General features: G+C 56.0%; 10 protein-coding genes across 10 annotated transcripts; 7 read left to right on the top strand and 3 right to left on the bottom strand.

The window, feature by feature from the left end:
* Positions 1–11: 11 nt before the first annotated feature.
* On the top strand, positions 12–2940 carry KAR4 (Kar4p; the record flags this gene model as incomplete). The annotated part of the gene is made up of 6 exons (XM_076679944.1): positions 12–344; positions 476–585; positions 656–1112; positions 1186–1321; positions 1390–1722; positions 1793–2940. 6 exons carry the CDS (start codon positions 12–14, stop codon positions 2938–2940), a joined length of 2517 nt encoding a protein of 838 aa, XP_076532921.1.
* Positions 2941–3620: 680 nt separating this feature from the next.
* Positions 3621–6679, bottom strand: JCM15063_004473 (La RNA-binding domain-containing protein; the record flags this gene model as incomplete). Its single annotated transcript, XM_076679943.1, has 4 exons — positions 3621–3757; positions 3839–4268; positions 4341–5335; positions 5416–6679. The coding sequence occupies 4 exons, from the start codon at positions 6677–6679 to the stop codon at positions 3621–3623; spliced, it is 2826 nt and encodes a 941-aa protein (XP_076532920.1).
* A 736-nt stretch (positions 6680–7415) lies between these two features.
* On the top strand, positions 7416–9579 carry JCM15063_004472 (uncharacterized protein; the record flags this gene model as incomplete). The annotated part of the gene is made up of 2 exons (XM_076679942.1): positions 7416–8202; positions 8276–9579. 2 exons carry the CDS (start codon positions 7416–7418, stop codon positions 9577–9579), a joined length of 2091 nt encoding a protein of 696 aa, XP_076532919.1.
* A 451-nt stretch (positions 9580–10030) lies between these two features.
* Positions 10031–12363, top strand: PGI1 (glucose-6-phosphate isomerase; the record flags this gene model as incomplete). Its single annotated transcript, XM_076679941.1, has 6 exons — positions 10031–10052; positions 10443–11134; positions 11209–11589; positions 11670–11742; positions 11804–12163; positions 12236–12363. 6 exons carry the CDS (start codon positions 10031–10033, stop codon positions 12361–12363), a joined length of 1656 nt encoding a protein of 551 aa, XP_076532918.1.
* Positions 12364–12973: 610 nt separating this feature from the next.
* Positions 12974–15375, top strand: JCM15063_004470 (uncharacterized protein; the record flags this gene model as incomplete). The annotated part of the gene is made up of 11 exons (XM_076679940.1): positions 12974–13160; positions 13254–13372; positions 13454–13497; positions 13559–13641; positions 13704–13739; positions 13812–14040; positions 14104–14470; positions 14537–14731; positions 14795–14929; positions 14998–15151; positions 15230–15375. 11 exons carry the CDS (start codon positions 12974–12976, stop codon positions 15373–15375), a joined length of 1695 nt encoding a protein of 564 aa, XP_076532917.1.
* Positions 15376–15726: 351 nt separating this feature from the next.
* JCM15063_004469 (uncharacterized protein) lies at positions 15727–18178 on the bottom strand (the record flags this gene model as incomplete). The annotated part of the gene is made up of 12 exons (XM_076679939.1): positions 15727–15872; positions 15947–16085; positions 16155–16169; positions 16244–16378; positions 16438–16632; positions 16708–16959; positions 17034–17312; positions 17391–17476; positions 17543–17625; positions 17689–17732; positions 17799–17917; positions 17989–18178. The coding sequence occupies 12 exons, from the start codon at positions 18176–18178 to the stop codon at positions 15727–15729; spliced, it is 1683 nt and encodes a 560-aa protein (XP_076532916.1).
* Positions 18179–18721: 543 nt separating this feature from the next.
* JCM15063_004468 (calmodulin) lies at positions 18722–19996 on the bottom strand (the record flags this gene model as incomplete). Its single annotated transcript, XM_076679938.1, has 7 exons — positions 18722–18739; positions 18813–18822; positions 18901–18982; positions 19050–19322; positions 19462–19492; positions 19570–19590; positions 19751–19996. The coding sequence occupies 7 exons, from the start codon at positions 19994–19996 to the stop codon at positions 18722–18724; spliced, it is 681 nt and encodes a 226-aa protein (XP_076532915.1).
* Positions 19997–20338: 342 nt separating this feature from the next.
* JCM15063_004467 (Wiskott-Aldrich syndrome protein) lies at positions 20339–22194 on the top strand (the record flags this gene model as incomplete). Its single annotated transcript, XM_076679937.1, has 7 exons — positions 20339–20551; positions 20618–20707; positions 20778–21089; positions 21155–21536; positions 21599–21640; positions 21706–21860; positions 21961–22194. 7 exons carry the CDS (start codon positions 20339–20341, stop codon positions 22192–22194), a joined length of 1428 nt encoding a protein of 475 aa, XP_076532914.1.
* A 421-nt stretch (positions 22195–22615) lies between these two features.
* JCM15063_004466 (YoaK family protein) lies at positions 22616–23942 on the top strand (the record flags this gene model as incomplete). The annotated part of the gene is made up of 7 exons (XM_076679936.1): positions 22616–22871; positions 22957–23215; positions 23299–23377; positions 23450–23464; positions 23542–23551; positions 23622–23816; positions 23884–23942. The coding sequence occupies 7 exons, from the start codon at positions 22616–22618 to the stop codon at positions 23940–23942; spliced, it is 873 nt and encodes a 290-aa protein (XP_076532913.1).
* A 244-nt stretch (positions 23943–24186) lies between these two features.
* On the top strand, positions 24187–26149 carry NPL3 (mRNA-binding protein NPL3; the record flags this gene model as incomplete). Its single annotated transcript, XM_076679935.1, has 8 exons — positions 24187–24331; positions 24412–24554; positions 24634–24686; positions 24755–24799; positions 24869–25031; positions 25581–25654; positions 25742–25838; positions 25910–26149. The coding sequence occupies 8 exons, from the start codon at positions 24187–24189 to the stop codon at positions 26147–26149; spliced, it is 960 nt and encodes a 319-aa protein (XP_076532912.1).
* Between the last annotated feature and the right edge of the window lie 402 nt (positions 26150–26551).

Genomic DNA, 26551 nt, shown 5'->3' with positions numbered 1-26551 from the left:
GTCCTCTCGTGATGGACTCGACGCACCTACGTCCGCCTGTGCCCGTCCCAAACTCGAATCGTTCACTGAACCCGCATCATCCGACTCGATCCCAGGTGACGTCTCCGTCTCCATCCCCTTCCCCGACGCCATCGACCTCGAGCGCGTCATCTCCATCACAGTCACTCTCGTCGTCACGCGCGTCGACTCGACCTTCGACCACGACCGGCGCGTTGGTACGTCCGGCCCCTGCGCGCAAGGGCAACCCTGCCTCGTCTCGCAACTTTGCCAACTCGAGCGCAGCAGGAGCCGCTTCGCACTTGTCGGATCATTCGGAGCGTGACCACGCGAGAGAGCGAGGTAGCGTCACGCTCACGCAGGAACAGCAGAACAAACTAGACCGGTGGGGGTCCAGCTACGCGAGTCGTGCACCTCCCTTTTCCTCTTTTCTTGAGGGGAAAGAGAATCGCATGCTGACACGCTAGACTCGCAACAGGTCCCGACTGAAGAGACGATCCGAAACGATCATTCGGCACAATACGTCGAGACGGGGCGTCGCCCACAAAACTTTATTCGCAACGCGGCAGTTGAAACCAGGTTTCAAGAGTGAGCAACCATCCCACTGTTGCCGTTCTCATTATTCCGAGACTGACTTTTACGAGAGTTTCCTTCGCAGATATCCAAAACTCGCTTCCCTCCTCGCACAGAAACACGCTCTCACCCGCTCGCCCCGTTACTCGATCCCACCAACCTACCTGAATCTGGAAGAGCTAGGGAACACCGATGATGCGCCGGACTCCGCTCCAAAACGCTCGGCGACGGCTAAAACACTCGCAAAGCTCGAACCTTCCCGATTCGACAGCATTCTCCTGACGCCTCCTTCTTCCGTTACGTTCGACGAGCTCGCAGCACTGCCTCTCAACAGTCTCGCGGCGAATCCAGCCTTCGTCTGGCTTTGGGTTGGGTCGGGACAACGCGTCTTTCATCCGAAAACGGGCGAGATGGTTGGGACCGATGGGATCGGACTCGAGCGAGGTCGAGAATTGCTCGCGAGTTGGGGGTATAGGAGATGCGAAGATATCGTGTGGCTAAAAACGAACAAGAAAGATCCCGAGGAAGACCTGACGAGAGATGTGAGTTCCAAAGTTCACGACAGCCTCCTCAAGATGCCCGTCGCTGATCTTGCCTGAACCCCCGTACATCCAGCCTGCGTCACTGTTCACTCCGACCGTCGAGCACTGCTTGATGGGGATCAGAGGGACCGTTCGAAGATCCACCGACAGCTGGTTCGTGCACTGCAACGTTGACACGGACGTCCTGGTCTGGGAGGGCGATGAACAAGGTATTTCTCACGAGTACGATCTCGCGAGCGTGCCTGATAGACATTTGCTGACATTGATCGGTCCCTAGACACAAACTTGAAACCGCCCGAACTGCAAACTCTGATTGAAAACTTCTGTCTCGGCACGAGAAGGTTGCATGTGTATGGTTCCAAGCACGCTTTGCGTAGAGGTTGGCTCACGATTCAGTCTCCACACGAAGAGACGCCATATGTGCCAGAATCGAAAGTGCAACAAGTCGAGAACGAGCAAGACGACGACGGCAACAACACGGTATGGCATCAGCGAGCATGGAACAAGGAAGTGTGGGAAACCACGTGGAAAAAGAAACGAGATGTCGGAGTTGCGGGTGGAATAAACGTTCAGGACGACAAAGTCGCGACTCTGCTGCCCTTTGTCGAAGGTAAGCTCTGTCCATGTAGACGCCTTCTAAGCAGTCTTTCAGCTCATATTCCAATGATCGAGCGCCGCAGAACTCGACGCGCTGAGACCCAAGTCGCCACCACCAAGGAACGGACAGCCTTCGTCAGGTGGATTGGGGAGAGGGAGAGGAGCAGGTCTTGGCATCACTCGGAGCGGACTTGTAACTCAAGCTATCCCTCGGGGGCCGAATACGATGCAACCGGCACCTTTTACCGGCAAACCTACGATTGGGTCGTTCGGCCCTGGAAGCTCGCCAGCAGGAAGAGGTCGAGGTTCCGGCGTTCACGAACTGCCCGCAAAACCACCCCATCCGATCAACGGCTACCACATTGCGGCCCCTATCGCTGGTACGAACGGGTCACAATTTTCGTCTGCGACGAACTCGCGCAATCCCAGTCCCGGGAACGGCTCTCCATATCGAATCCACACACTCGCTCCTCCAGGACCTTCCGCCCGTCCGCTCTCTTCGAGGCCATCATTCAACTCGCAACACTCTTCCTCTTCCTCAGTATCGCTCTATAATTCGCAGTACACCTCGCAGCCTCCGCGGCCTCAAACCGCGCAGCACCAGGTACATCGGACATCCTCTCGCCGCCCTCCTCCCTCGTCCAATCCCTCGCAATACCAACCCGTAGTTCAGCAGCCAACGCCTATGGCTTCCCTCCAGATACAACAGCAGTCCTATTCTCCGTACCAACAGCCATATCAGCAAACCGCGCAACAGTTCTATCCCCCTCCACCGCAGCATCCGCAATTCAATCCGTACCCGGTACTGCCACCTGCGATGTATCCCCCTCAACAACAATTCGCCAACCTCTCAATGTCAACAAGTTCAGCTCGCCGTCTAGGGTCGGGTCCACCGCCACCGCCACCGCTCTCGGTTCCTTCAACCCCATCTTATTCTCCTTCTCCGACACCTTCGCCTGCTTTACATCCCATGCATCTGCCCCCACACTTGCACTATCAGCAACATCTCGAGCAACAGCAATCGCCGTACGCGCTTCATCCTTCAGGTCTCGCCCCATCGTTCCCTGCCTCGACTTCCACCTCGTCATCTTCGTCGTACCACCCCACGTACCTTGCTTCGATTCACCGTTCACCTTCGAACGGTTCGATCGGGTCAACAACGATCGCGAGCCGAGGGGTAGGAGGGGAAGAAGAACTCGAGTACCCAATTGGTGGACCTCGAAGAACCTGAACTTTTGTCGAGTTTGGAAACCATTTGCGATTTTCTAGATGTTCTTTTTCCCCGACTGTCTATCGTTTCGACTTGGTGCTGACGCATGTCGATAGCGAGTATTGTCGCTCCTGTCTCTGTGAGATCTTGGGAAAGCGTATTGGGGTGAAACGGCGATCACGCGAAAAGCGATTTTGAGCGCATCAAAAGAAATATTTCGTAGGTTACAATTTGGAAGTGAGAGAATCAGGTTTCGAATAAAGCTGAGAGAGACAGGGAGAGAAGGAGAGGGAAAAGAGCAGGCAGAGCAGAAGGATGCTATTCGTAACGATTTTTGAGAAAAGAAAGAGCAAAACAGAAACAAGATTGTTGGAAAGTAGAGGTTTTTTTGAGCGGAGCAAGTTGTGCGCCGGAAGAAGAGGGTGGAGTGGAGGAAGTCAACGTGGAGAAGGATTCGAGCAAAGGAAGAACAATGCAGAAGAGCGGGAGAGAGCAAAGGCAGAGAGAAAGAAATTCGAAAGAGACGGGTGTAGAAAGTGGTGAGAAGGGAAGAAGAAACAAAGTGAATAATCTAGAGCTGATCCGGTTGCAATAACCCTTCGCTTTATCTCGGAACATTGTTTAGGTTTGCAAGAGCGTGGAGAGTTTTGAGGTTTTTTGGTGAATTATCTCGTGAAAGAGCGAGCGAGGAGGTGCACGAGTCATGTCGACAAAGGTTGCTCGATTTCGGCGGTCGCAGATTTAGGAGACGTTGCGGTTGTCGTGACCGATGCAACTGCAGTGTCGAGAACAGGTTGAGCAGGGAGAGCTTTTGGGGAAACGTGGTTGGGAGGAGAAGCTACAGTGACAAGTAATTGATCAGATCAGCAATGCTGTTTCGAGAATGGCAAGGAGTCAAAAAAAAAAGAATTGAGCCAACATTGCGACTTCAATGTCGGTGACCGGATTGACACTTCGTCCGCGTCCGGTGTACTCGGCTGCTCAGCCTCTTGTTGGGCTTCCGACTTCTTCTCGGTGGTGTCCTCTACCGATCCCTTGACTCCGACAGGTTTCGTCTCGTCGGACTTGTCATTGGCTCCTTCGGTCGCAACCTCGGTTTCGGCCTCTTTGGTCTTCTTCTCTTTCTCGGCCTCTTCGAACTCTCGCTTGACTTCCTCGTTCGTGGTCGCATTGGGCAAGACCCACTCGGGCCATTGCTGCCGCAATCGCACGTGGGTGCCCTTGGGCGAAACTTCGAGGAGGGGAGTCATGCGCAGGCATTCGACCACGATCGCGAGATCCGAGGTGAGGTTCTTGATGCGGTTGAACGAGGCGAGGATAGAGATGAGGACCCATCCATTCGCGTCCATCTGGCAAGGAGGGAAAAGAAAGGAAGATCAGTCTGTAGTTAATCGTGCAACGAGCGCAAGCTAGTGGCGTACCTTTGATCGCAAGAAGAGATCACGGCACAGGTTGTCAATCGAGAACCACCATTCGAGCTGTCCGAGCAACCAGTACCGGGTAGGGTCGAGCATCCTCGGGTCGATACAGCCTGGCGGGATCTGCGCTTGCACCACCGGAGCCTGTCCTCCACCGACCGGGATCGGGTACCCGTGCGCGTCGACCATTGGGTATCCGAACGAGTCGATTTGAACCGGGATCGGGATCATGCCGTTCTCGAGCGCGGCCGCAGCAGCAGCTTGTTGCTGTTGGTGGTGAGTCGGACCGGATCGACCTCCGAACCCGCCTCGTGCGCCACCTCGTCCTCCTGCAGCACCGGCTCCTCCTCGCATGCCGCCTCGTCCTCGCGGGTTACCTCTGAATGCACCGGGAGCATGCGGCAGGTTGTGGTGAGGGAAGTTGGGCGGTTGGATTTGGTGAGGGTGGGAAGGAATCGAGCGACCCTGTTGCTGAGTCGCGGGTTTAGCTTGCGCAGTCGAAGCATCGGAAGGAGAGTTCTCCTTGGTCGGTTCAGAGTCGGTCGTCGAGGGAGCGGCGGTGGTTGCAGGAGTGGACAAATCAGCGGCGTTTTCGCCCGCAGGTTCTTGAGCGTTGCTGACGCTGGGAGAAGCCGAGTTTGAGGTTGAAGGGGAAGAGACGGTTGCAGAGGTGGAGGCGTTCGCTTGGCTGGTGGATGCAAACGGACGCAAAACGCCATCGGCGTCAACCGAGCCGCTGTCCAACAGACTCGCGCGAGATGGAGCTCCTTGACGCTTGTTGGCGGATGCAGCCCCCTTTGTTGTCGGCTTCGAAGGCAGTGGGTGAGCGGGCTTGTTCGCTTCGTCCTTCTTTCCTTGTTGCGATTTCTTCTCGTTGCTGGCGCTGTTCGCAGCCGAACGGTTTGCGGTTTTGCGCGCAGCCTTCGATCCCGAGGCCTGACCGCCATTCGATCCCGGAGCAACGGTGATTTCAGTCTTGATGGGGATCCATTTCTCGCCTGCAGAATGGACCATACAGTCAAGAGAGGTCAGCGAATGAGTCTGCTGCAGCGGCTTCGCGGCATCCGAGACGACTGACCCTTCTTCTTCTTTCCTGCAGCATTCGACGATTGAGGCTTGGTTTGCTCGTCCTTGTCCTGGTTCTTTGACCGTTCCTTCGAATCTTCCTTCTTTTCCTTGACTTCTTCGGGTGCCGGCCAGCTCGTGGCGTCCTCGCCGGCAACCACCGTCGGCACATTTGCCTTCTTTTGCTGGGCCGAAGCGTTTGACCAGCTCGCGATGGGAGCGGGTCGTTTAGGTGCGGGGGCAGGCACAGGGGCAGATTCGTCAGAGGTCGAGGTTGACGGGGTTGCAGCTTGCGCTTGCGATGACTTGGTGCTTTCGTTCTTGGCAGCAGTCGAAGCAGGCGCCGATGCTTTCGACTTTTTCTTCTTGTTCTTCGTAGGCGCCGGTGTTGGCACAGCGGCGGGTGCGGACGGCGTCTGAGTCGAGTCTTTTGCGGTGTCGTCGGCATTGTCGGAAGTCGAAGGAGCAGCGGCGGCTGCTGCGGCAATCTGATCTTTCCTGACTGACCACACATTCACTTTGGGCGGAGCTGCTGGTTTCTTGGCTTCCTTCTGGGGCTTGCTCTGTTCGATCGGATCTGCCGATTCGCGAGTCGGAGAGGGCGGAGCGGTCGGGGTCGGGGTCGGGACGACCGCTTCGGGCAGTGGGGCGAGCTCGTCGTGATCCGGCTCGGGGCCGACTGCGGCGGTAGTGGCAGTGAAGCTTGGGGTCAGGATCGGCAGTGCGTCCTGGTCGTCGTCGGCCCAACTCGTGAGGGGCTTGTTCGCTTGCTTGCTCGTCGACGTCGACGTCGACGAGGCGGCGTTCGACTCTCCCGACGATTCCTTCTGGTGATCTCCTCGCTTCTTCGCGTCGTCCTTCTTCTTGCCGTCGCTCGATTTCTTTCCAGTGGCCTTCTTGCCGTGGGCGTCCCCACCTCGTGTCGTACCGGACCGTGGGTTCTTCTGCTGGGTTGATTGCTTCTTCTCGACTGCGGGCTTGTCCTTCTTCTCTACAGTCTCCCATCCTCCCTCGTCGTTCTCCGGCGCAGGTTGGTCTGCCTTGGGTGCGGCCTTGTTCGGTCTGTCTGCGCGGTGAGACGACGAGACGGGTTTCGCGGATGCGCGCCAATTGTCGGACGAGTTGGCCTTGCCGTTCGAGTGGTGGTGAGACCTCGAAGTCGAGGCAGGAGGAGGCATGAGGGCAGCATCAGTGGCGGCAGCTGGCGATGCTGGTGTGGGAGACGAGGGAGAAGATTCTCCAGTCGGAGTCCCGGCTTTCTGTGCCCACGTTGCCATCTTGCGAGACGGAGGTCGAGGACGCTAGGAGCTGCACGAGAAGTATCTGCTCGAGCGGTTCCGTCGGTCAAGTCGGAGCTGAAGTGGATCGCTGATCCGGTTGGATTCAAGCGAAGGGAAAGAGACGGAAAAAAGTATACACGCAGCAGGAGGCGGCGAGGCGGCGAAGGAGGGCTAGGAGGGGTGGTAAGCTGTGTGGTGGGTGCAGCGAGTGGATACGCGGGCTGTGCGAGTCAGGCGCGAGCTGTGGTGGATTCAGATAGCCTGGTTTCGAGTTGCAGGTCAGTCGTAGCCGGTCCTCACTCAGGGGAGGCGTCACTATTACCCAACGAGATTGCTATTAGTTCGCCTCACACATAATTAATCGTACCGGACGCGCTCTCGACTGTGCTTTGCTTCAGCTGCTGGACAGCGTGCAATCTGCGGCAACACGATCAATCACGCTTCGATCTGGCCTCATTCCCTCGTGCGGCGACTCGACATTCAGCTGGACAATCGATTCACACACAAGACGCGTCGTGCCTGATCCGCCCTCCACCCGCTTACGAGTGACAATTCAGGGTCTTGGATTGGCTTGAGCTTGTCTTGCAAGTGCACGACCGCCCGGCTTTCCAGATCCGACTTGCAGGAATAACCCACGGTCCGCCTGCAACAGATTACGTCGCGTCGAGCCGCCTGGCGCAGTCTTCTCGCCCGATCCTTCGTCCAAAGCCGCTGACGAACCTCTCCGCGCATCATGGACTCTATTCCTTCGACGCCGGCCTCGAGCTCGCGCTCAACGACGACACCGCGCCATCTCAAGCGCCTCTCGCTCTCGTCCCACGGCTCGCCCTTCTCACCCGGATCTCCCTCCTCACCGCTCTCGACCTCGTCTCCAAGCGGTTCGCAGGGGAGCCCATCACTCTCGCGGAGCGATAGCGCGAGGAGGCGAGGACTCCGCTTGAGCATGTCGGGGTCTGCCCTCCTCTCCGCCTCGCACTCGTCGCATGCGGGCCAGCCTTCGACGTCAACGAACCCGTCGTCTACGGAAGCGCACAACTCTCCTGCTCAGGCGAGATCCGCAGGGGCAGCCTACCACGCTTCGCCCATTCGCACAGAATCGCCCTCTCGCACGCCCACGAGCGCCCATGCTCGCCGAACTAGCAGCATCAGCTACTCCAAAAGTCCGACGATCGGTGCTCTCGCCGCCGGCAGTGGCAGTCCCGACCCGGCTTTCCCGGCTGCAGCTGGATCCCCGAATCCGAATACCCTCAAGTCTGCGAGGGTCTCGCTCGAGAGTGGCAGACCTCGCCCGAGTCTGGACCAGCTCCCAGAAAAGGACGAGGACGAGGCTGAACCGAATATCGAGGCCGATCAAACTCAGGAACAGCGCACGCGTGCTGCGAGCATCGAAGAGCCGATCAATCTCGCGAACGCGAGCGCTCTCGGTTTCGTCAGCGCCCAGTCTACCCTGACAGAACAAAACGCAGACCTGCTGAGCTTCATTGCGAAGAAGGAGCGGAAATGTCTTGACCTGCGAGAAGGTAAGGCCACTTTTGATCCCTTGTGGCAGGTTTTCGCGCCCGTACTCAGATAGTTTCTCGCTCTCTTAAACAGAATTGAAACGACACGAATCAGAACTCGCCCTGCTCAAGAGGAAGTGGGAGTCGATCATTGCGCGATCGTTCGAGCGACAGCAGTCTTCTTCTGCTTCCCCAGCACCTCGTCATGCCGCATCACAATCGATCTCGACCGTGTCAACCGCCTCTCCCAATACTTCACCGACCCCTCGCTCTGCAGTCCTCCACCCCGCAACCGCTGCGCACTCGCTCGATCTCTCGTTGCTGTCAAACACGTTCGATACGTCTGAACGGCTTGCCGACTCCAATGGTCGATCCGCCGGGATTGGCGAGCCCCCGATCGAGATTCCCGAGAGTGTCAAAGCCGCCGGCAATTGGCTCGGAGGCGCGCTCGGACGGGTGCTCGAAGCGGCTGTCGGCATGCCTCCTCCAAGCGAACCGCCTCAGGAGCATGAAGCGCTCGAGGGCAGGCGGCGGGAGAGGGAGGGAGCTGTCGCGCCGCTCGAAAGCCTCCGAGAGGAAGACGAGGAGGAAGAAGAAGAAGGTCAAGACGGCTCGGATCGCAAGAGCGCTTCGCGAGCGAGTTCGACTGCGAGCGATCGCACACGTACGAGCGGGGACAAGGCTTCCACGGCGCCAAGCTCGGTGGTAGGAGACGACAATCTCAGGGCTCCGCAGCAGGACGGAGGCAAATTCAGTCCTTCCTCCTCTTCAGGTCGATCGTTCCCAACAGAAGCTCAAGCTTCTCGAACGTCGTTCCCGCCTCCGGCATCCTCGTCCCTTGCTCCACCATCGACGTCTCCATCGCACGGACGCACACTTTCGAGCCTCGCGTCGTTCTCGGATGGATGGTCCTCGATCAACAAGCGTTGGACGAACTTGACCGAATCGGAAACGTTCAAAAATTCGAAGCGTGCGACAATGGGACTGGTCGATACGTTCGAGCAAGGTTTGGCACAAGCTTTGGCTCCTCTCGAGCCGCCAAACTTGTCGCCTACTCTCGAAAGGACTCGAAGAAGAAGCTCGTCGATTTCTTCCCCATTCCTCGCGTCGACTTTGGGTGCCTCGTCGGCTGGTAACTCGCCGAACCCACAGCGCTCGGAGCAGGACGATCGACCGTCTCCGAGGGTGAACCAAATTCCGATTTCTCCGATGCCCGGTCAAGCACTCTCGAGCATGTTTGCAAGCTGGAGCAATTCGACCAACCCATCCAAGGGGAAAGAGCCCGAACGCGAACGCAAGGACGATCGCTCAAAGGCGAAAGCGCAGAACGGCTTCGATTGGTCCGCCTTCCAGGATCAGGACAAAGCAGACGATGTTGAGGAATGGCCTGCGTGGTGATCCGACGCAGCACTCCTCTACAACACCTCGCATCCTTGGATATCTCCCTCACAATGACCCTCTCCGATCAACGATCATTCACGACCCCTCTGTAGCCCTTGCAAAACCATCTCGCCCTGTCGCATCCGGATCTCTCATGTTTACATTATCCCGAACGCTTGCATCCATCTCTTCGTCATTGTCCGTTCCAGTATTGCACCTCATCCCAACCCGAATCCTGTTGAACTTTATTGCTCTCCCCCGCTGCTTTTTCTGCTTGTCGTCTCATGGCCAGTCGTGTTTGGTCAATGACAGCGAGATGCTTCATTAGATTGCGATATTTTCGTAAGATTACTGAGGCGAGTCGGATCTGACCCTCGGTCAATGTTGGCGCCGCGTCAACCACGTTCGGTCTCTCGCTGGACGGCTCAATCCTCTCCCTCTCTCCTCTTCACATTCATACCATCTGATCATGTCTGGAAAACTCGCTACCGGTGAGCAGAGCTTTCCTCACCTAGATCTTGCTCTGGAGAAATCGATCCAACCCGCCCCAAGTTGCATCATCCGTTGCGATTCCACCGAATTCCGAGGCAAACCTTTGAAGTCCTTCCCAAGTGACACACACGGGCGCACGAACAGCATGGAGGACATCTGCTTCCTCCATGCGTATCGGATACGCCTGGATAGGGTTGGGATCGGGCGGAGATGATGTGGATGGGATTAGGCGCATCGATCTCGGTCGCGAAACGCTCGGCTTCCGCTCGGTCGAGCACCGTGCAAGCCGAACATGGGGTTCTTAGCAATGTCGTAGCTGGGCAGTGAGGGTCTGTTCGACCAGGCCTGGCACGAAACTGATGCCGATTCTTGGTCCCCAAACTGCTCAGATTACCCTTCGTGGGCCACCCTTCAAAAGCTCTACGACCAGGACCACACCAAGCTCGTCCTTCGTGAGCTGTTCGACTCGGACCCCAAGCGTTTCGACAAATTCTCCCAAGTGTACGACTCGCCCAGGAAGGATGTCCACATTCTCCTCGACTACTCGAAGAACTTGATCAATGAGGAAGTGTGGAAGACCCTGCTTCAACTCGCGAAGGAGGGAGGCGTCGAGTCTGCCCGCGACGAGATGATCTCGGGCAAGCACATCAACACGTCCGAGGACCGTGCCGTCCTGCACGTCGCGCTGCGCAACCTCGGTGCCGACAAGTTCAAGATTGACGAGGCCGGAGCCGACGAAGTCGAGGGGGTTCTTGCCCACATGACCGAATTCTCGAACAAGATCCGTTCGGGAGAGTGGAAAGGTTACACGGGCAAGGCGATCGACACGATTGTCAACATTGGCATTGGAGGTTCCGACCTCGGACCCGTCATGGTCACCGAGGCGCTCAAGCCGTACGGCAAGGAAGGACTCACGATGCACTTTGTCTCGAACGTCGATGGTACCCACATTGCCGAGGTGACCAAGGCTTGCAACCCCGAAACCACCCTCTTCATCGTCGCATCCAAGACTTTCACGACCCAGGAGACGATCACGAACGCCGAATCTGCTCGTGACTGGTTCCTCGAATCCGCCTCGGACGTGAGTTTGCGTGTCCAACTCTGGTATGAGTTTTCTGCTGTCTAGAAATTGACCTTCGTTCGTTGCGTTTCCAGAAAGCTCACATTGCCAAACACTTTGTCGCCCTCTCGACCAACACCAAGGCCGTCACTGCTTTCGGTATCGATTCGAACAACATGTTCAAGTTCTGGGACTGGGTCGGCGGACGCTACTCTCTCTGGTCCGCGATTGGACTCCCTATCATGCTCTTCATCGGTCCCGAGAACTTCCAAGAACTTCTCCTCGGAGCTCACGAGATGGACAAGCACTTTGTCGAGACCCCGCTCGAGCACAACTTGCCCGTCATTCTCGCCCTGCTCGGCATCTGGTACAACGACTTCTACGGTGCCCAAACCCACGCGCTCCTGCCGTACGACCAATACATGCACAAATTTGCCGACTACTTCCAGCAAGGTGATATGGAGTCGAACGGAAAGGTGATTCAGTTCTGACTTGGACCAGTCAGGAGCTCCTCATTCTCATGCGTTTTTGTTTCTTTTTTCCTCGCTTGACATAGTTTGTGACGAAAGATGGACGACGTGTCTCGTACCAGACTGGCCCCATCATTTGGGGACAAAGTGGAACCAACGGTACGTCGGATTTACGTTGCATCGCATGAACTCGACCCAAACTGACTCTACTTCTGATTAGGACAACACGCTTTCTACCAACTCATTCACCAGGGTACCAAGCTCATTCCTGCCGACTTCCTCGCCCCCATCGAGACCCAGAACCCGATTCGCAACGGACTTCACCACCGCATCTTGCTGTCCAACTTCTTCGCCCAGCCTGAAGCGTTGGCGTTCGGCAAGGACGAGGAAACCGTCCGCAAGGAGTTGGGCGAGCAAGCTGAGAACGAGGCGCTCAGGAAGAGCAAGGTTTTCGAAGGCAACCGCCCGACCAACTCGGTGCTGTTCCAGAAGTTGACCCCGAAGACTCTCGGTTCGCTCATTGTCATGTACGAGCACAAGATCTTCGTGCAAGGTTGCATCTGGGGTATCAACTCGTTCGGTAAGTCGTTGCTTTCCCTGTTCCAGCCAGAAGATAACGTTGCTCATCGATCCCCCTCGTCACGCACTGCAGATCAACAAGGTGTCGAACTCGGCAAAATCCTTGCCAAGGCCATCCTGGCTCAAATCGACTCGAAGGACGTCAAAGACCACGACAGCTCGACCACCGGTCTGCTCAACCACTACCTCCAGCGCGCGTAAGCCCAGTTGCGAGCCCCACACTTTTGTGATCGCATGTGTGATTTTGCCTTTCTCCCCTCCTTCGCCACTTTCCTGTGTCTCGCATCGTCTCCAGCTCGGCACCCTCGCTTCACAAAATGTAGACTTTTTCTCCCGCGTGAACGAGCGAGACCGGTCGCAGTATCTGCAAATAAAGAATAAATCAGTTCCCTACAGCCTCGGTGCCGCTCTCTCTGACCTCGCAGAATGATGGCCTTGTCACATTTGGCGTGCATTATGTCCGCAATCTTGACGAACCGGCATGCCAAGCTTGACCCACCTTCTAGCGCCGATTGTCCCCTCCACTCTCGAATGCCTCCTCGTGCACGTCCACGCATATCATCGTTCGAGTGCGCCGGAGGGAGCGGGAAGATGCGAATACTGGGCATCCTGAGTGGGGGAAGACCGGCATATTTACGAAAAATCGCTTCGGCCGGTCTCGGGAAATAATGAAATATAGCCGCTCGATCGACTCGTCGCGACAAGGTTCGAAGCAACGCGATGTGATTCTGAACTTGCTTTCTGCTCTTCTCGTTGCTCTCGATCACCAGCGAGTGACATCTGACGAAACCGGTTTTGAGAAGAACCCATCATGTTGCTTTCGGCATCGATTCTTTCGATATTGGCGTCCTTGGCGGTCGCACGACCGGCAGTTTCTTTCGATTCCCCAGCCTCCCTCACGAAGCGAAACGATACCACAAATGAAATCGGTCGCCCGACTGCTCAAATCAAGAACGGAACCGTCGAAGGCATCTCGATCGATGCGTTCAACCAAGAAGGTCCGTGGAACTTTTGCCGAGCTCAACTCAATCCTTCCTGTTGTTCCCATCAAAATATGGCTAATTTGCTTTATCTTGACCACATATATCTAGCTTTTCTCGGTATCCCGTACGCTCAGCCGCCCGTTGGGAATCTCAGGCTTAGGCGTCCGAGAAGTCTTGAAAAGGGTTTCGAGAATGGTCGGTACGACGCCGACGAGTACAGTCCTTTCGTGCGTTCTTCCGCTTTGACTCCCCGCAGCATTCATTACCCTATGAGCCATAAATTTACCAAAACCATCGCTGCCTTCCAGTGCCCGGGATTCGGGGGAGACGAAATCGGTTACGACCTTGCCGAGTGAGTCTGCCTTTTCCTGGCAAAGGAAACGACGCTGACCCGAGCGATTATTCCTCTGTAGAGACTGCCTCACGATCAACGTTGTCCGTCCTGCTGGGATCGCTGAAAACGCAAGCTTGCCTGTCGGACTTTGGATCTATGGAGGTACGTTGAGTTTCCGCTACCCCCTGACACGTTGCAAATCCTGACAGAATTCTATCTCGCAGGCGGTTATCAGATGGGCGGAAGTGCTGACAGGCGATGTATATTTCCTGCCCGCTGACTGAAAACGAGGGGGACTGTCTAAGCTCACACATCTTGCTCGGATGACATAGACAATGGCACCTGGGTCGTGCAGCGGAGTGTCGAGATGAACAAGCCGATCATGTTCGTTTCGCTGAACTATCGTGTAGCTGCCGGTGGCTTTCTGAATTCGCCGGCCCTCGAGAGCGAGAAGAATCAGAACTTGGGCTTGTACGACCAACGTCTCGCTCTGCACTGGGTCCAGGAAAACATCGCAGCTTTCGGCGGAGATGCATCCAAGGTGACCATTTGGGGCGAAAGGTGAGTAGTATAGTCTGTCGGGGCATTATCTGTCTTCAAGCTCATCCCAATTTCCGTCTGCAGTGCCGGCGCTTTCTCCGTTGCGGGTCATTTGCTCGGGTACGGTCTCAACGAGACGGATCTGTTCCGCGGAGCAATCCTCGAAAGTGGCGCCAACCCATTGTACTACACCAACAACGCCTCGAGCACCTACTCGCCCTTCAACCAATCCGTCACCTACTCGATGATCCTCGAGAAAGCCGGCTGTTCCGACGGTGACGATTCGACTCAACTGCAGTGTCTCCGCAACCTGGATTTCGACAAGTTCAACTCTAGCGTGGCTGGCACTTTCTGGCGCCCCGTCGTGGATGGTGATCTCTTGCGAAAGCCTTCGTCGGAGCAGTTTGCGGAAGGGAAATTCGTCAAAGTGCCGCTCCTTCTCGGTACTAATGTGAGTCGTCAGCCTTGTATGCAAGCTGCTGTGTCGCTGACCTCGACATTGTTCGACGCTCGCTAGACCGACGAAGGTACTGCATTCGGACTGCGAGGGATCAACACTACCGACGAATTGGTTGATTCCCTCGCGCTCAACTATGTCAAGCTATCGCACAACACTTCCAAGACCTTGGTTTCCCTCTACTCTGAAGAGCCCTCAGAGGGTTGCCCGTACAATACGGGTGACGGCGTTTTGCCTTCTGGCTTGCAAGACAAGGTATGTGTGCCCCTCCTATCGCTTCTCTGCACCGGTTGCTAAGACCTAGGTTTCGCTTGAAAGCGCTCCCTCTCGATCAACGGAGACATCCAAATGACCGCGCCTCGACGCTATCTCGCCGAGGTTGCTTCTCGTTATTCGCCCGTCTATTCTTACAGATTCGATACAGTCCCTCAGAACGCGACAATCAACATCGGAGTAAGCATAAATCTCATCAGATCGGTGCTTGACCGGTGATCTGATCTCGAAATTCCAAAATTTCGCAGACCTCGCACTTTCAGGAAGTTGCCTATGTTTTCAGCAACCCCCTCAAGACTCAGAACCCTCTCGGCAACCGACCCGGAGATGTCGAACTCGCCAGTCTGATGACTTCGCAATGGATCTCGTTCATCCACGATCTCGACCCGAACAAAAACGGAGGTACGTCCATCGCGATCTGACCGCTCGGTTCTGTCTGTTGATCGAGCTGATGAGGATCGCCTCCTTGGGACTTCACAGTGGAAGGTAGCGTCGAATGGCCCAACTACCAACAAAGTCCTGAAAATATCGTCTTCCGTCGCAACGGGTCTTGGATCGAGCCCGACACTTATCGTAAAGAAGGGATCGCATACATCAATGCGGTAGCGAGTGAATTTGGACGCTGAGAGAACGTCCAGCACAGTAGCTGTCTCAACAAGTGAAAAATGAATCGGAATTCGGATCTGTCGAGACCTACGAGGCGGAATACGAGAGAGATTTGTCGAAGAGTAAGGTGCCAAGCGAGAATATAGTGTTAAAAGACAGCCGCCCCGTGAGCTTCTTCAGCTTTCTCTGACTCCCTCATCCACATGAGGTACCATTGCTGTACGATAAATCAAAAACTCTAACGACCAGTCTATGATCGCGGGAAGACTGGCGAGGCAAATCAGTCCGGGTAAGGGGTCCGAGCGGAGTTCAATATTGCAGGCTACGATCACTATTTGAGCGAGAATTTAAATCTCCAACGGCTCTTCCGCTCAGTGTTGAAGTTGCGAACCGAGCGAGTTGATGTAACTGATCTGCTCCTTGCGGAAATCGTCCGATTCGACAAAACTGCCGTTTCGACGGAACACGAAGTTCTCAGGGCGCTCTTGGTAGTTCGGCCATTCGATACTGTTGTCAACTGGATACGGAAATACTGAGGTTCAGCTTCTTACTCAGGCTCAAGCTGCGAGGAGGAAACCGCTGCAATCTTACCGCCATTGTTGTTCGGGTTGAGATCGTGGATGAACGAGACCCATTGCGAGGTCATGAGCTTGGCGAGTTCGGCGTCACCAGGACGCGTTCCGAGAGGATTCTGAGTCTTGAGAGGGTTGCTGAAAACATATGCCACTTCCTGCCGACGCATTTACAACACGAATCAATCAAAAACGAATCTCTCTCGACAACCGTGAACGTGACAAACCTGAAAGTGAGTGATCTGAAATTCAATATGGAGGAAGTATGTCGTGGGTCAGTACAGGCAAGTCGTTTGGGATCGAGAGAAGGACTGACGCCGATATCAATGGTCGCGTTTTGAGGCACCGTGTCGAAACGGTAAGAGTACACAGGAGAGAACTTTGCTGCATTCTCAGCAAGGTAGCGACGAGGTGCAATCATTGAAGTGTCTCCGCCAATCGAGCACGAGCGCTGGAACGTGGCAGTCTGGGTCAGTCACGTATCGCAAGTAGCATGAGCACGAAAATCACTTTGTCTGCGAGACCCGTGGCGAGGACACCGTCTCCCGTATTGTACGGGCTTCCGGCAGAGGGTTCCTCGGAGTAGAGAGACACGAGATGTTCGACACTCGAGTTGAGCATGTATGGGTATCGAGCCGAGTAAGCCGCCACAATATCGGCCGTGTTGTTGAGTCCCCTACTCCCGAAAGCGGTTCCTTCGTCGGTCTTTGCCATGCAGTAAGAGAAGAAGAAGCTGAGTGTCACATCTCGAGCAAAGATAGACAAGATGGGGTAGCTCACGTTCGCACCAATCAGAAGCGGAACCTTGACAAACGTCGAACCGTCGACTTGCTGAGTAGGCGCCATCGGCACCAACTCGCCATCAATAGCGGGCATCCAGCTCGTTGCAGCGACAGAAGAATTGAATTTGTCGAAATCGAGATTTCGGAGGCACTCAAGCTGACCGGACTCGGACGAATGGGAGGAGCAACCCGTTTTGTCGAGAATCTCAGCGTACATCGGCGCCGTATCATTGAGCGTCTTGAAGTTTTCCTGACAAGCGACGAGCAGTATACAGAGTAAGCGACAAGACCTGTGAACCACACAGCACAGGAAGCGAGACGCACCGTCGTAGGTCCACCGGATTCGAGGATTGCACCTCGGAAGAGCTCGGTCGAGTTGAGGCCGTAGCCCAACAGGTGAGCCGATACCGACATGGCTCCAGCGCTCTCGCCCCAGATTGTAACTTTGGTAGGATCACCTCCGAACGCGGCAATGTTTTCTTGGACCCAGTGAAGCGCAAGTCGTTGATCGTACAGGCCCATGTTTTCGTTGCCCTCTCGCTTGAGCTCGGGAGAATCGAGGAATCCAAGCGCAGCAACCCTGTAGTTCACCGAGACGAAAATCTTTTTCGTGTCGATCCGAGCGAGCGGTCGAGTCAGCTCGATCAGGAGACTGTGACCCAGAGAAGGGATCAAGCTCACAATGGGCTTCTCCATCTCGACTGAGCGCTGAACCACCCAAGTGCTGTTGTACCTACGGTCTCCAGATCCTCCCATGGCGAAGCCGCCTAGGAAAGTACGCACAGCGTGAGTTAATTCTGGATTTATGCGGAGGAAAGGGGGAAGCGACGAACCTCCATAGATCCAAAAGCCTACGGGCAAGCTCGCATTCTCCGCTGTACCAGCAGGACGGACGACATTGATCGTGAGACAGTCTCTGCGGAGGATTCACAAATTAGTGAAATCGTTGTCGGGAACGTAAAGCATATACAAGACTTACTCGCCAAGCTCGTAGCCAATCTCGTCTCCTCCAAATCCAGGGCACTAGAGAAAGTCGTTGTCACCGTGTTAGGTTTCGCCAGAGGGTTGCGAGTGTGAGAATAGACGCACAAACACGCTGTACTCGTCTGCCTTGTACACTCCGTTCTCGAAGCCTTTCTCGAGACTTCGTGGACGCCTAAGCCGAAGATCTCCCACAGGGGGTTGAGCGTACGGAATACCGAGAAAAGCTGTAGCGGGAAAACTTTGTTTCGTAAGGAGAGAGGCGATTCCCAAGTCAAGCTCAAGACCAGGAACTGACCTTCTTGGTTGAACGATTTTAGAGAAATACCCTCAACGGTGCCGTTCTTGATCTCGACCGACGGTCCCGAAGACGACCCTGAGCCATCATTGTTGCGTCTCGATAGATCAGAGTCAAAGTAGATCGAGGGTCGAGCGAGGGAGTACGAAGCACTCGAGAGCGCAAGGAGCAGCGCGAGTGATCGTAGCATGTCCTCTCCTGGCTTGAGGGCTGGGAGGAGTACAAGAGTATAGTGCTACAGTGAGCAATGAAAAGACAAGAGAGGGTAATACAGTAAGAGAGGTGATGGTCCACGCTTCGACCCGCAAAGTCCAGCACCCGGATACGTAAGCGGAATGCACACGCGGCGCTGCCTGAATGAGCCGGCGTTCGGGTCGCTCTCATTCAATGCCATGGAAGATCTATAGGGCCGGCAACAATGGGTGGAGGCGGCCAGTCCATGTGATGTGCACCGTGTAGCAGGGGACACAATTGAGCGACCGGCGAAATACAAACACGCTAGCGCGAGCGCTCGAGTGGGGGTTCAGCTTCTGGGCGGCTTCACCGCCGGACGAGAAGCGGTGCTTTGCAAGTGAGGCAAGACAGCGGCGAGCAGTGCGCAATTGCGGACGAGAACGGTGCGCTCGACCATCACCGCGCGGAAGGGCAGGAGCAATTAGACTTCAATTGACTACTTTGGGAGACGGACGGATATTGCAAACAGAGTAGGCGTTGGGGGCAAAATACAGACGATCTACTTGGACATCATCATCTGGTACAAGCACGGGTAAATCGGTCAGTTCTGCAAGGAGGACGGCTCTCGTGACCATTCTAAAAAGACATACCTTGACGAATCTGGAGGTCCGCAGCAGCAGCAGAGCGCAACCACGGAATCAGCAAGAGGTCGTAGTCACGGAACGAATGAAAACGCACTCGTCATAGTTGATCTGGCCATCTCCGTCAACATCGGCTTCGCGGATCATCTCCTCGACCTCGTTCTCGGAAAGTTTCTCGCCTGGAGATCAACACGATCCGAGTAAGCAGCGTGTCAAGCTGTCGGGAAAACGAGATTGCGAGCTCACCCAGGTTGGTCATAACGTGCCTCAGTTCTGCCGCACTGATGAAGCCGTTGCCGTCCTTGTCAAACACCTTGAACGCCTCCTTGACCTCCTCTTCCGAATCCGTGTCCTTCATCTTGCGGGCCATCATGGTCAGGAACTCCGGGAAATCGATTTGGCCGTTGCCGTCGGCATCGACCTCGTTGATCATGTCTTGCAGCTCTGCCTCGGTAGGGTTCTGGCCGAGCGAGCGCATGACGGTACCGAGTTCGCGGGTCGTGATGGTGCCATCTCCATCTAGTATGGGCAGCAGAAGGCAGGTGTATGAGGAAACGAGGGAGGTGGTAAAAGTGAGCGCGTGCGGGAGAGACGCGAGCGTCAGTATTATATTTCTCCGGATGGAGTAGCACAGTGGCATCGGAGAAGATAGACGCACCTTTGTCGAAGAGCGAGAAGGCCTCTTTGAACTAGAGAGAGGACAAGTCAGTGAGTTCGAGACGCGTGGGGACGTGTCGCGCAACACAAGGCGGGATGTCGAGCGTACTTCGGCGATTTGAGATTCAGACTGTCGAGAGCATGGCACAAACAAGACGGTCAGCGGGACAGTCCTTCGAGCGAGACGACGCGATGAGGTGGAACGGTTGCGAGTCCGAATGCGCAGTCCATTCGAGCGACTCCCTCATAGACGCAGTCCATTCCTCGGTTCCGAGTCATTTGTCACGCACTAGTTGATCCATAGATAGGGCGGAGAGGATAGCAGGTTCGGAGAGAGGGAAGGTGCGGTGACCGACTTGGACAATCGATTTCAAAGTGATCGACGCCGACGTCGACACCAACGAAGGCCAGTGACGGAACGTTCTGTCCCACAACCTCGGTGCGTCTCCCTGGACCCCATCAAGGACAGCGCAGCGCCGAGGAATCTGCCCCGCAAACACCTTGCCCTTGCGCACAGCTTGACACTCGCTCGTCATCGCCGACTCGTTCGCCCTCCTCGCTCTCGCTTCCAACAATCACAGCTCCCAAACAACACTTCGACAGTCGTCAGGAACGGCTCATCTCCCGCCCTCGATCACTGCGTCTGCACGTCCCTTGTAGGCTCGAATCGGTTCGCAGCACCGCCCAGCTCTCGCTTGCAGCCGCCGTCTGCATCACTCGCTTCCTCGCTCGCTAGCGGTGTAAGTCTTGCACCCTGTGCTCGAATAGAAGAAGATGCACATCTTGCTAGCTCGACGCAAGTCTCACTCCCACGACCCCACCGAGACTGATTCCCATTCTCCTGTACAGTACTGGACTCGATATCCTAATCTCGAGCAATGCCATCGACCTCGACTCTGACTTCGTCGGAAAAAGCGCTCATCAAAAAGCACGGTCCGATCGGATCAGGCGACAAGATCCATGCCGCTGCGATCGGCCGCGTCTACTATGCCTACCCCGACCCCGCCAAGTGGAGCTACTCGGGCATCTCGGGCGCGATCGTGTTTGGCTGGGGCCAAGGGGGTGGGTGGCTCAAAGTGATCGATCTCGCCGCAAGTGTCCCCCTTCCCTTTCCTGGATTTTCGTGTTCCCTTGATCTGATCGTCGTGGTCACGCAGGGCACGCGCGGTAACATTTGGCAGCATGGGATCGTCGAAGACATGCCGTACTATCAAGATCGCACGTTCTTCCACACCTTCCCTTCCGATGTGAGCTTCTTCTGTTTCTCACTCCCGAATGACGAATTGTTCGCTGACCCCTCACTTGCGGGATTTATAGGACTGTATGATCGGACTTGCATTCTCCTCAGAGTCTGAGGCGTCGGAACTGTTCAAAAAGGTGGCGAACCGTCACAAGTACGCCGCCAAATACTCGCAGTCATCCGGCGGCGGATCCACCGCGACAATCAAGTCGCCGTCCAAGAGCAAGAAGAAGAAGGGCGGAATCGACAAGAGCATGATTGGCGCTCCGACCGGGTTCAATCACGTGGCGCATATGGGTTTCGACTCGGAGAAAGGGTTCACGAGCAACAACATCGACCCGAGCTGGGAAAGACTGCTCAGCCAGCTCGAGAGTCAGGGAATCAGTCGCGTCAGTAGGCCACTTAACTCATGTCCACTATCGAGACGCTCATTCCGTCATTTTCGAGTCTGCAGACCCAAATTCTCAAGAACGAAACCTTCATTCGCAACTACGTCGAGGGTTCAGGCGGACCGAATGCCGCACCTCCTCCGCCCGCAGAGACCACAGGTCCTGCCTTTGCTCCGCGAACCGTGACACCGGGCCGCGCTCCGGCTCCGCCTCCTCCGCCTTCGTCAAAGCGAGTTCCGCCCCCTGCTCCGCCAAGCCGGGCTCCGGGCGGTCACGCCGTGAAACGGAAACCTCCTCCGGCTCCCGCTTCTCGAAACTCTGTCGCTCCCCCTCCACCTCCTCCCGCTCGAGGCAACGTGCCGCCTCCGCCACCGCCTCCGCCAGCTCCCCCTGCGAGAGGTTCAGCTGTGCCGCCTCCTCCACCGCCACCACCAGCCCGCGGATCAGGTATGTACACATCAACTCGGACTCGCTCGTGTCTGCTCACCGTCTCTTTTTTTGTGTCACAGTACCGCCCCCACCGCCGCCTCCGCCAGCCCGAGGCGCTCCAGGTTGGTTGACGATTAATCTAATGCTGTTGTTCGGCTTATCAACAGCTAAATCATTATTTGCTCAGGTGCACCCCCTCCTCCTCCTCCTCCCGGACGTCCTGCTGGTGCTCCTCCACCGCCTCCGCCCCCTGTCACAAGCGCCGTCGTGCCTCCTGCTCAAGACGGAAGGTCGAACCTCCTCGCTAGTATCCAGGGAATGGGAGTTGGAAATCTCAAAAAGGTAAGCATGACTTTCCGCCTGATGGCCTGGGTACACTTCGAGGCATTACCTCAACGTGAACGAGCTGACGATGTGAGGTTCCTTTCGTGCGAGCAACCAGACGGACAAGACGGCGATCGAGACGGATCGCTCCCTCGTGGCCCTCGGAGTCGCCAGCGGTGGTGCAGCGGCGGCTGGAACTGCAGCAGCGGCCACGGCTACGAGTGGTACTGCGGGAGGCGACGATGCCGGAGGAGGAGATTTGGCGAGCGCTTTGGCCGCCGCGCTCAGTCAAAGGAAAGGAAACATGGGAGACAGTGATGAAGAAGAAGAGAGCGATGACGAATGGGATTAAATCCGATAAAAATCCACAACCTATGCCGATGAAATGCAGCCATGTCTGGTTCAACAGAAGTGACAGTTGTCGCGAACGACGTTTTTTCAGGATGGCGCGACAGGGGTTTTGAAAAGCGATTGTTGCGCCCTCGGACATGTATACTAAGATAGCTTGACTCCTCATAGCAGCGTCATTCACAATTAAGGGAGAGTGCAGGCTGCTCGCGAGAAAATTGCGGCAACCGGACCGTGCCGCGAAATGAGTCGTCCGACGGGAGCGGCGCGGAGATCTAGATAGCCGCGCTTTAGCTTCCCATCTCTCCTGCATCTCCACCTCTTATCGCTGCCACTGCACAACACTCTCCGTACTCACAGCCGATCGCGCACCCACACATTACTCGACTGTTTGCCGTCGCCAGCCCGCTCGAACGCCTTTGCCCATGATGAGCGCATCTGCGTCTACTTCAACGATCGCGAACGGTGGACCTTCAGGGGTCGACAAAGGGTCAACTGCGAACAGTGGAATGTCGCACGCGACGACAGCGATGCAGCAATCACGGGTTCACCCTCGCAGCTTCCTGACCGCGAATATCGACCAGGGCCAGACGCTCTTGCAACTGACCGGCTACTGCTTCCTGACTGGGTTCACGTCGGCACCTACCTTCCTCGCATGCTACCTGTGGTGTGGATTCCAGAGTATGTTTACTTCCACCTCGCCTTCGCGACTGCCAAGCCCTTAAATTGGATTGCGCCATCTGAACCTCTCTTTCACGTCTTGAAGCTGGAGGTCTCGTACAGCTGTCTCTCGCGGTTGCGAGATTGTTCGCATCGTCCCCAAGAGATACGACATTTCACAAAGCGGACCAACAAGCCTTGACCTCACTCCTGTCATTCCTCGTCGGGACGTCGATCGGAAGGATTGGCGACAAGGTTGGACCGAGGAGGAGATGGTGGATCATGACGGCAACGTTCATCATGGCGCTCTTGACTATGGCAGCGAGTTTGTGCGCACATTTCAGTGCGGGCCCGAGTATCGCAGAGTGAGTTTCTCGAGTCTCAAGTCCTAGCGGGATTACCGTCTTTCTCCCTCTTGAATGGTACTGATCCTGGTTCTTCCTGTCAGGTTCCGGACTGAGGCGGGTTGGCAAGACGCGTTGGGAATGGCCGCGCTTGGATTTGCGAGTGCCAGTCTCGGTTTGCAGGTGAGTTGCTTATGATCACAGCTCACTGCGGCATGAGCCATTCCGAACTGACACATGTCTGGTACCAAATAGGGTATCGTCTCGAAGGTATAAATCTCTTCCTCGTCCGTCTTGCGTTGATAGCTGCTGACATTGTGACTCGCCTTGCAACGCTCTGTGTTTAGCGTATCAACTGTGAGTGGCCAACATGCCGATTCCTCGAGGCCTAGTGCTGATACTGGATCATGGCTTCCTTGTCCTGCAGCTCAATTCGGAACTGCAGTCGTGCTGACAACCGTCTGGGTCGAACTCCTGAACGACCCAAAACTGCTCGTGCCCAAACTCGTCAAATCTCGAGACCATCGGCTGATCGCCGTGTTCTCCGTCTTCCTCGGAGGCATGTGCTCGGCTGGCATCGTGTTTGCGTCAAGCTCGGCAGTCGCGTTCGGAGTGACAACGGGTACGGACCTTTTTGAGCTTCGCGTATTGTCCAAGCTAGTTTCTAACCTGGTTCTCCGAATCTTCAGGTCTACGACTTATCTCGGTTTTGTCATGGCTCCTCGTTCCAATGGATCCGGCAGCATGAAAGAACTATCGTAGGCTACGGGCGTTGATTTGGGGGTTTTTATTTTTTGGGTGTTTTGAACGGTTCAGCGGTTTCCTGCCGCGATAGACTTGCATTTCCTCACGTTCTAGACAGACTCGCTACATTCGAGGTACTCATTGTACAACAGTAATCTATCTGGTATTCTCCTGCATCCGGAATGAACGAGGGCGAGTAACGATATTTCTGCATGTGCATAAGCTCAACGAGGCGACAACCGCGCGAGATGTGGCTAAGTGTTAACAGACCTCAGCGCCGGAGGCGCGGCTTGACGTACGAAACGAGAGGCGCAGAGGAGCGCGATCGCCGGTCGCCGTCGGACGTTGCGCGCGCGCGATCTGCTCTCTCTCCACTTCACACCCACCTGAACAGTGAGCTGTTGCGCACGCTGCTCAAGTGTCTGATGAACAGTACTGACTGATGTGCGCTGTCGTCCGTCGTCCCCGTGCAGTGTCTGGACGTCGTCTTTACGTTGGACGCATTCCTCCCGATGCAGTCAAGCGCGACCTCGAGGAGCACTTTGCCAGTCTCGGCAGGCTCGTCGACATCCGTCTCATGAACGGATTTGCCTTCATCGAGTACGACCGCCTCAGCGTCAGTCTCCGCTCGTCTCGTTGCACCAAACCTATGTTTGGCGACGCATGTACTCAACTCGCTCGATTGTTCTCTTCAGGATGCCGAGCAAGCTGTGCAGGAGCTTGGAAACAAGGACTTCATGGGCGAACGGTCAGTGAAAACCTGCGCGCGAATACTCTTCAGGCCTCGTACTGACTTTAGTCTTGTGTCTCCGGCAGTCTTCTTGTCGAGTTCGCCAAGCCCCCTCGCGAGCGCGATGACCGGTATGTCACGCTAGGCGGATAATCACCGTTCAGAACGAGTCACGGAACTGACGTCCGGCTTGATGTCAGTCGTGGTCCTCCCCCTCCCCGTTTCGGCGGAGACTTTGACCGAGGTTACGATCGCGGCTTCGACCGTGGCTTCGACCGTCCTCCTCCTCCCCGCCCCGTCGCACGCGGTGGAACGGGCTACAGGCTCGTCGTCTCGAACCTTCGCGAAGGTACCAGCTGGCAAGTAAGTCGTCGATTCCCCTGTATCGCGCTTGGCTCATGCTCTGCTACGCTCTCGACGCGCGTTTGCGAGTCTCGTTCGACATCGGTCCATCGTGTGATTCACCTGGCAACAGACATGAACACCTCATAGCGATGTCTCGCTTGTGATTGACGTGACACCCCGGCTTCCGTTTTGGCCTCGGCTGTACACGGGTCTGCCATTGCGTCGGCTCGCCGTCAGCCAGAGCTGCGAGGGGATTCGCCGTTCGCGGGAGCGCTGAGAGCCTAGGAGGATTTGCCCCATCGCACGTCTCAAGGACCAGCGTAAAGGATCGGGAGGAGCGGCGATTTGGAGGCGAGCTCGCGCGTGTAGAATCGTCGTCGCTAGGTGGCGTGTGGTCTCGGTCGTGCGGTCGCTCGAACAGGAGGTCTCGCGCGATCCCGCGATTATTCGACATTTGGAGGAACTTGATATGCCGCCTGGAGGATCATCAACTAACTCTAGCGCCGTCCTGCTCGGAACCGATCCATCTTTGTCCCTCTTTCCTTCTCCGCTCGTTCCTGTCGATAGGACCTCAAGGACTTTGCTCGTCAAGTCGGAAACTGCGCTTTCTCGGATGTCGACCGCCGTGACCCTACCGTCGGGTGAGCAACAATCTCTGCACCGCTCTCTCGATCTCGCAGTCGCGAGTCGATTCTTGATGATTGTAACTGACCCGCAATCGTTCGCAGCTACATCGAGTACGCTCTTCGCGGCGACGCCGACGAGGCTGTCCGCAGGCTGAACGAGTCTGAGCTCAACGGTGTTGTGGTCAACGTGGCCGAAGACGTAGGTCCTCTTCACAGCGAGGTTGTTTGTAAACTGGCCAGTCAGAACTGACGGTCTGTATCTGCATCTAGGCTTCCGCTGGCCCTCCCCGCGCCTCTTCTTCCCGTTACGACGACCGTGCCTCTGACCGCGGTTACTCGCGCCGCGACGACTATCCTCCCCGTCGCGACTACGATGACCGAGGTTCGAGCCGTCGCACGAGGAGCCCTTCCCCTGTTCGCCGCGACGACCGCGATGGATCCCTCCCGAGGCGCTCGCCGAGTCCTCGCAGGAGCAGGAGTCCCGAGCGAGAGAGGGATGCACGCGACTAGAGTGACAGCGTCTTGACGCTGATCGTCTCCAGTCTCAATTGCGTCTTGCTCTACTCCCCTTCTCTCTCAGTCTCTGGCACGGTTCTTCCCGTCTTCTCGGAAAAGTCAGAACCCCTCCCCCCCCTTCGAAACAAAAATAAGCTTTCCGATGATGAATCTATTCCGGCTATTGTCACATTTTCCGTGGTATGGGGTCTTATGGGAGAGCGGGCCGTGACGGTTACCCGTCGGTTTCGCTGTTTATAATTAGGGTGAAGATTGAGGTTTCCGACTGCGGATTCAAACAGGAAAATGCGGATAGAGGCCTAGAATTCGGCGAGTATCGCATTTGACCGTGTCTCTCCGTAGAACTCGACTTCGAATCCCGAAATCCGCAAAGCAGAGACTGCAGCAACTTCGACA

The sequence above is a fragment of the Sporobolomyces koalae genome (assembly GCF_050403365.1).
Source record: "Sporobolomyces koalae JCM15063 DNA, S_koalae_JCM15063T_v1_ctg29, whole genome shotgun sequence".
In the NCBI taxonomy this organism is placed as follows: domain Eukaryota; kingdom Fungi; phylum Basidiomycota; class Microbotryomycetes; order Sporidiobolales; family Sporidiobolaceae; genus Sporobolomyces; species Sporobolomyces koalae.
Note: the sequence above shows the minus strand (reverse complement) of the source record. Positions and strands in the feature narration are given on the sequence as shown.